The 9,135-nt window shown below is 34.1% G+C and overlaps 1 protein-coding gene across 1 annotated transcript; it reads right to left on the bottom strand.

The window, feature by feature from the left end:
• Positions 2,907-4,764, bottom strand: LOC109332440. Its single transcript, XM_019567422.1, has one exon. It carries the CDS (start codon positions 4,650-4,652, stop codon positions 3,615-3,617), a length of 1,038 nt encoding a protein of 345 aa, XP_019422967.1. The 5' UTR covers positions 4,653-4,764; the 3' UTR covers positions 2,907-3,614.

Below are 9,135 nucleotides of genomic sequence, written 5' to 3'. Positions count from 1 at the left end.
ACTTGATTGATGTCCAGAATCTCTAGTGGGCATGAAGAAGAGCAACATGAAAATAGTTATGATAATCTTTTAGCCAAGGTGGAGATTTATTAAATATTGGCTTAAAAGAAAAAGAGAATGATGTGGCCAAGTAAAATGAGTGGCTATAGTGAAACCTTTTTTGTAGCCAATGACAAGAAGAGATTATGGTGAAGCATCTTTTTTTTTTGCCATACAATCCTCAAGGCTTTGGCTATAAATAGGAATGCTCTAAGCCATTGTAAGACACACCAATATTCTAGCCTTAGTGCATATTTTCTCTTCTTCTTTTGTTCTAATATTGTCAGGAATATTTTAGTGTTTAAGATATACTTGAGAGAGAGTGATATTGGGTGTACTTAGGTTTTGGAAAGTGAGTGAAACACTTGAATGAACTTGTAATTATTTTTTATCATAGTGATAATATCATTGTTGCTCTTCAACCATGGACGTATGCAAATTGTTGAATCACGTTAATTTCTCAGTGTCATTTTCTCTATTTAAATTTCTCCATGTGTCTTCCGCTATAATAGGTTTAATGGTGAGAAAGAAGAATAAAATTGGAGAAAGGCCATGAAAGGTTTGGCGTGAAAATAGAGAGTAGCTTTCTCAAAGGTTTGTTCATCTATATGCATTGTCTAATGTATGTGAACCCCAACTCTCAATGTTATTGTTAATCTAGGTTATATTCTTGATGAAATCCATTTGCTTTTTGTGGGAGCAATTCTGCTTGTTTAGGGGGAGAGTATGGGTGGTGTAGAGGTGGAAGAAGGAAGAGTGGCAAAAATATTTTTTACTTTGTCGAACACAATTATAAATATTAGAGGAATAAAAAGTACAAATACATTTTATTTTACTTTGTCTAACCCAGTTATAAATATTAGAGGAATAAAAAGTACATGAAATTTTATATAATATTAATACTAGCGTGTCGACCTACACTCCTTATCGATCAGTACTCTGTGCCGATCGACTCACGTTCTTATTTTTTCTGATATAGAATGTATCATTTTCATATTATACTATTTAAGAAAAAAAAATTAAATATAAGAAATACAACATATGGAATCAATAGAGAGTAAAGATATAAATAAGATAATGTGTGGAAGATTAATGAAAGCAATGGAAGTAATGTGTCAAATTTTATATTAGTTGTTAATGAGAGAGATTACAAAGGATTTGGAATATAAAAATTATGACATAGTGGTGGTTATTACGTATTTTGGCTTTATTAATAGTATAGATATAATATTATCCACCTTTTACATTAGATATTATTGACTCTTCAAAATATTAATATAAATATGAAAAATAAAAAATTTTATTGGATCACGAGATAAATTATCTTCTTCATCTACTAAAATCATGACATCATCATATTTTATCATTTTCTAAAAAACTAAAAAAGAATAGGACACATGTCAAATTTTAGTGGTTGAAAAAAATAACTTACCTCTTAATATAAGTAGATATTTTATTTTCTACAAATAAATAACGAATAATACATTAACTATATATAAATTTTTACACTAATAATACATAGATATTGTTGAGCTTATTCAAGTGCGAATTCCCACATTGAATATGCAAGAGGAGTAAAAGAGTTTATAAGAAGAAAAGTTCATGAAACTAATGTCTTAAGGTTTTGGTTTTAGATGTGGTGTTTCACTTGTGACTCTTCACTCTTCCCATACCCATGTAACAATGGAACTCCATGGTGGTTGGAAGCTCTCCGGTCACAGTTTAGTCAAACAGAGATTATATTAACATATTTGACTCAACTTCAAATGTAACGAGGCCTGGCGAACACATTGGCAATTATATGCTCTTAATATCAATCTTCAAACAAATAAGAAGCAAGACAAAAACCATCTAAGTTATAAAAAACCATGAATTCCATTTCTAAGCCAATAAATAATTTAGGGAAAACTTCATAAAACCAACAAAATATTCTAAATTATTTTATCTTTATAATTACTCCTTAAACTTTAACTATTAGTGAAATTGATCTTACGTACATACAATTTTAAATTACTAGTAAAAGTACATTATGGGTAAGGTTGAGTGCTTGTGGATTTACTTACTAGAAATATTGGCAATTCTTATTGAAGCTACAGACCAGTATATGATTGCAATCCATATAATTGAATATTTGATTCATTCTCCTCCCACCAGGTAATCTCATTCCTATTATCACTTGTGTCATCCATAAGCATGAACAATTTTCTAAATCACTTATCAAACAAGCTCAAATCATTGTATATCACTTCTTTGGGATATTATGATAATTAATCTCAAGGCAATCATACAAGCTCTTCAACTTACAATCTTCTTCAGGCTAAAGTATAAGTTAGACTACAATGTTGATAATCATAATTCTGAACTAAAATGTAAATTAGAGAATCAAATGTAACAAATAATTGATGTACTAAAGTTTAAGAAGGTTTTACGGTGTTTACTCGCAAAAGACATAAAGTTTAAGGGGATTTTATGAACTTTTCCCAATAATTTATATTGAAGTACAATATGGGTCTCAGTAAAACAATGCTACTAGAAACATTTTTTCCCCTTCCAATTACTACTTACATTACCTTCTTCAAATCCGACTATGGAAGAGTCACTTAAATTAGGCCTATTAAACTTCAAAATTCTTAATTAACAAACATTACAGTTACATCAGGTGTCTCAGCATGACCGTAAAGCCACCACCACAAAAAGAAGATAATAAATCTTGGAGTTGAATGAATACAGCTTTAGGTAGGAATCTATGGACTATAATGTTAAATTTAGTTTCAACTGAAGCAAACTTATGCAGAAGTAGCAAAAGACCACAAACTAACAGCTTGGAATCAAAATTAAAGCATGTAATTACATTCATAAATTTTATACTAAAAAAGAAAAGGCCCATTCATGCATTTCAGATTTGAAGCATAATTTAATCCCTGCCAAAAGAATTTCTCCAATCTTACCAACTGTTACACAATTAGAATATCTGTCATGAATATGATCTAAACTTTAGAAACAGGAGTTGTAACATAAACTTCATTCATAATCCGGAAGCAACACAAGTAAAATCACAAAATATTTTGCTATTTAAATATGTACTATTCATAAACAAAATGTTTGTGTGAGATCTTTCATTTTTCTTCCGTTCTCTGCCATTTCGACCTTTTTTTTTATCGGCCCTTAGAGGATGCACAAACTAAACAAAGATGAGAAATAGGACTAGGGTAATTTACACTTATGAAACCCGGTTTGAATGCAATTGAAACAATGAACAAACAAAAAGGATGAAGTTTCATTCTTGATATAAAATCATGAGCAACCTTTGTAGAAGCTGGTTCAGGAAAAACTACCATTTCCCGCACACCCACATTGTCACCAATGATGCTCATAATGTCCTAAACTAAAATATTCAGCACTATAACCTGTACAGACTACGGTCACCAAATTAAGAACTCTCTATACTCTGTGTACATCAGTAACTTTTATGACTGAATTCAATATCAGATCGAGAGTGTCATTACTTTGACGGAAATTAAAATTTATAGGTCAGATGAATAAAAAGTTAAATGTTAAGCCTGTTTTGCTCATTCTTATGATGTACGTTGACAAACTCTCTCGAAATGTAGTGGCCAGTCTTCCCCTAATATAACAGGATTCATCGCCATCGCTGTTCGAAAATCAGAAATAGATGCGGAGACAAGTCCAACTTGCTTTTTCACACACCAATCCTTTTGTAGCCCATTTAGACTACTTTGGATTAGACCACCAGATTTATTTACAGACTTTGATGCAGCTAAATCCAAACAGGGTTTAATCAATCTTTTGAGGTAAACATCAAGCGCTTTATTTAATAAACTGGCTGCATCCTCTGAGATCTTTAATCCTTCCATTTCCAATTTCTGCTCCAACCTTTTCGTCAAAGAACATGTATCAGGTAGCTGACTAATGCTTTTACAGGTATCGGTGACAGTACCAGATTCTAATCCCCGACGTAAAACTGTCCGTGCCCTTTTATTGCATGTGGGAATTCCAAGAGGTGGTCGAATAGGACTCCTTCTATAAATGCTAAGATCCTGAATAACCTGAACATCCTCCACATCTTCCACAGACAGAGGGGGCATACTACCAACAGAATGTAGTTCGATCGATCTTTGCTGCTCCTGAATCTTAGGGACTGATTCCTCAAACACAATGCTATTATTGTTCTTCCCATGAGTAATAAGAGGGCGGGGGCGGTCCCTGAATTTGCGGTCACGCAAATTTGGAGTCCTACCTTTTCGAGGTGATTGAGGAAGATCCCTGCATAGAGGCTGAAGATTGTTACCCCCATTAGGTAATTTGACATTCAAAGAATCTTGTATGTTTCCTTTTCTTTTCCTTGGAGGGGTTGTGTCGGAGAGGCATATTTTTTTCAAGAGTGACGTGAGGAAATGATTATGAAGCTTCACATTCTCCCTCCCAATAGTTGCAATGCAGCACCTATCAAATTCACTTTTGCTAATTTTGAGACTGAGATACCTCGAGACAAGACTAAAGTACTTGCCTGCTCTCACACTACCAAGCCTCTTTTCAATCTGTAACCTTTGCTCACACGAATCCACAGGACAAAAGTAGGGCGCTGCCCGCATCCTATTTCCCACGTTCTCACTATAATAATCAAATTCAAAACATCATCTGGTTAGTAGACACATATAAACTCATAATTAGGAACCATGATCTTAAGTCATGGTCAACAATATTACAATTTTGTCAGTATCCACAACCGCGATTACGACAACATTTTACTACAATTGGACAACTCCACTAAATGCAATATAAATGCCACCCCAGTTTTTGTGTGTGGCTGCCTCTACAAGTATCACTCTCAGTGATCGAAACTTTGAAGTTTTTTGACAATTCTAGGTATCAAGTTGGACCTTACGCCACTCACTAGACCAACAGTTTACTAGTCTCCAACCCCAGTTTAAAATTATATAAGGAAACAAACCCAATTGTACAATAATACAGCAACAAAACATAGATAATGACAGCTGATATAAATTGAAACAATAGGCAATTAACAAAAACCCATAACTTATTTGTTAAGTCTCAACTAATTAGAATGAAAATTGGAACCTGATATTAGAGAGCAAATAACTTTAACTATTATAACTAATTTAATACAAAGAATAAAGACTTGAGCTAAATTACTTATCAAAAAACGGTGTCATTTTGGTAATTTAATATAACAACGTAAAAACAAGAAGAGAATGCGAAAGATGGAAATTACGGAATGGAATTGAAGTTGTTAGTTGAAGTAGCAATTATTGAATGATCATCACTGCTACGGCGCAAGCTTCGGTTTGAAATTTGGAGCAGAAAATAAGGTTTAGGGCTTATTGACGAGGATTGAAGTGTGAAAAGGACAACATTGACTTTTCCGAAGCTTCGAAGTCGTAATGGTCAAACGCACGTGCGTAAAACTAGAGTAAGTAACAAAGACACTTTGTGATTGACTAGTAGGATTTATGAACCTGCCAATTGTGGCAAATTACCGAATAGCCCAATTATTCGGGTTTGTTGTATATTGGGCCAACACCATGACTTAGGAATTAACAAATGAAAGAAAATAACAAAAAATGAAAGAAAAGTAAAACCCATCTTACTCTTTTTTAAACAAAAAATACTTCCTACCAACAACAAAAAATATTATTTGTCAACAAGGCGTTGATCTAATAGGCTAAGATCTTATTAAATCTCCAAAAATAAAAAAGGTTAATAGTTCGATTTCATGTGAGAATCACTTGTTGAGAGGGGTAAACATACACTAAATAAATATTTAATTTAATTAAAAATAATTGTTAATTTAATATATTCTCTTTATTATAGTATGCAATTTTCAATTATTCTCATTGACTATAACTTTGAGAGTGCATCTCACCTTACTCAATTAAATATCTCAGTTAATTTGTTTTCTCAATAAGAATATTTTTTACTTAATTGTTAGTCTGTGGACAATGAATAATAAAATCCATGATTTTTACTGGAAGTTGTATATTAATTTAAATTATAAGAATCAATATTCTAAGTTTTTAAAGATTAACCATACACTTTTCATTTCATTGCACTCAAAGCAAAGGTTGTCGAAACCATTTAAATATTAGCTAAAAATTGAAATATAACTTTTCTGTCAAATTCAAATACAAAATATTCCTTTTTATGAAAAGATTTGGCAACGAAAGTCATCATTCTCTCTAAGAGATTGCTTAATTGGTATTGCATTGTAACATAAGGTGTAACACTTCAGTTTAAAACATGACAATTGTACCATTTTACTCATCGCTATAAAAAACTTTCCTATGAAATATTTTCAGTCTAATGTAGAAGTTCAAATATCTAAATGGCTAAGTTCAAATATCATCCCCTTCCCTTTTTTATTTTAGAAAATATAGATATTGTTCCACCCCGGTCAAATGACTCCCCTTTGATTGGGTTAGGATACTCGAGTTCAACCAAGACCGAACACCTAATGAGGACTTATGGTACATTAATACTCATGGTACAAGTCGACCAATCGGACTACACCAAAAGAAACATTTTCACTGGTATTGGGACCATGCCTCTGCCACCCATCTATCATGCTGCCAACACCTGTTACCTGCCACTTGCAACTCTCACCTAACTCCCTACTCTATAGCAAGGACATGCCTAGATTACGACTAAAAAGTCTGTCACAAGCTATAAGTCAACTATGCTCAGAGTACGCTTGGCCAGACCACCCGACATGTAGCTTCCTAATTAGCTAGAACAGGCTGACAAGCTCAAATGGTCGGTCATACCAACAACATCAGTTAGAGAATATTGCATCCACCTTCGCTATAAATAGGGGCTCACCTCCATAATGAAGTATCTCTTGGCATTATCATATACTATATCATTTATTCCCTCATCTTGAGATATTACTCTTTATCCTTTCCCTCGGTCACTTACTGACTTGATCATCAGAGTACCTTTTCAAGTACCTCCACCAACGGGTCCAGGCTTAAATCATCAACTCAGGAAGCATTCCAACCCAACTATTACCCGACCCAGACTCACCTTATCCCCAATGAGAAGACCTTGTGTCCAGCTACTACTCGACTCACCCTCCTATCACCATGTAGGAGAACATTTACACCGCATATGGGAAACTTACACCATGGTAGCCACCAGAAATCAAGCACACCCCATCATCCAAGTAGACACGACACCAGTGAACATGCCTCCTTATGACAACACCCCTTCCAACAACCCTCAATATCACATACAACCTTCAAACCAAGCTAGTAGAACTCACGACAACGCCTCAAACTAACCAACAACTCATTCAGATTATAGAAAAGAAAGAACAACTAATCCAACAACATGCACAAAGGCTGGAAGTACTTTGCCAACCCAAAGCAGAGTCAAGCTATAGCCTACCACGATTGGTGGCTGATCACTCTGAATCTGTCGGAGAGTCCCAAACAACATACAAGTCATCCACCTCCCAACAAGGACCGCCCACGTCAAGGAAGGCTTCTGCGGAGCCAAACACCCCTTCACGACAGCCATCATGTCTTGTCCACTACCGATCAACTTACACGTCCCACAAACATTGAGGATTATGAGGAAGCAATCGATCCTCAGGATCACCTGGACGCCTTCGAAGCATCTATGCTCTTCAATGGAGCCATTGACCCCATCATGTGTTTGGCATTCTCAGTTACTTTGAAATAAACTGCTATGTAGTTGCTTACTCACTTGGCACCAAACACCATTGATCAGTGGTCCACATTGACAGACAAGTTTAATATCTAGCTCACAACCAGCAAAGGGCAACCTCGATCATCTTATACCTTGAATGACATTCAACAAGAACAAAATGAATCCATCTAAGCATACTTAGATCGATTCAACGACGTAGAAATAAAGGTCTGCATCTTAACTCTTAATGTGGCGGTTAACCTGCTAGTAATGGGCCTATGGCTCGGACTATTCAAGATAAAACTATCCAAAGACATTGTGCACACCATGAACGATGTTCGTTCAGGGGCACAACAATTTATCAACCTTGAAGAGACGCGAAACACCCAACTGCCCATTGACCACTTGTTGAAAGATATTTTCGGTGTTGTTGGGAGTTTATCCCCCTCAACAAATTGTCCTGACAGTAGTGCCAATTTGTTGAGAGGTTATTACTCTCATTTTCGTTATGTTCCTTTTTTAAGTAAGAAAACTCGATTTTATTCTTTGTTCGTCATCTCGGCTTTGTTCAAATAAATTCCAACGCCGGTATAATGGTTTCAAGAATATTCCAGTTACAACTTACTATCTTAATAATAATGTGAATAAGTCATTCCTTCTTTGCTCCATCTCGGTTTTGTTAGAATAAATTCTAACGTCGGTATAATGGTATCGAAGCAATTACCTATTACATAATTATTAAGTACCTTTGAATACCATCTCGGTTTTGTGGAATAAATTCCAACACCAGTTTAATGGTATTCTAATATATAAAAGTGATGAATAGTTAGTTGTTAGATACAAATAAATAAATAAAGAACAAAAGAATAATAAATTTAGTGACCTTTTATTTATTTACTCCCTTTCGGGTTCATTTTATTAACAAACCAAACTTCTTCCTAAGGAAGGTTGGTATTAAAGAATAAATAAAATGCGGAAAGTAAATAACAATAAATAAAAGTTAGTAAGTTTAGTTTCATTACTTTTGTATATTAAAAGGTGTTTTGGACAAATAAATTTATTGATAACACTTTACTATTTTACAATTTACACCTCTTTCAAGATTCAATTGTAGCATAGTATAGGGTTATGTCGAACCACAAGGAATTGCCTAATAAAATGAATCATATAAATATGTCAATGCACAAATAATGGAGTTGAACATATTTTGATGGTTTTGAATTGAAGTGATTTGATTTGCACATAAATAAATCAACAAGAGAAATAAACTAAATCTTCACAAATTCTTGAGGAGACAAAATCATTTTGAATAAGGAACATATATTTCTCAACTTCTTGTGAGTTTGAACTACTTAGACAAGTTCTTATGTTTTACTTTAGTTACCCCCGAACACCAAGGTCTGAAAT

This window comes from Lupinus angustifolius, chromosome LG18 (genome assembly GCF_001865875.1).
Source record: "Lupinus angustifolius cultivar Tanjil chromosome LG18, LupAngTanjil_v1.0, whole genome shotgun sequence".
NCBI lineage: Eukaryota > Viridiplantae > Streptophyta > Magnoliopsida > Fabales > Fabaceae > Lupinus > Lupinus angustifolius.
Note: the sequence above shows the minus strand (reverse complement) of the source record. Positions and strands in the feature narration are given on the sequence as shown.

Coding starts and splice junctions, on each gene's coding strand:
- LOC109332440 (XM_019567422.1), bottom strand. CDS start 4,652: ATGCGGGCAGCGCCCTACTTTTGTCCTGTGGATTCGTGTGAGCAAAGG.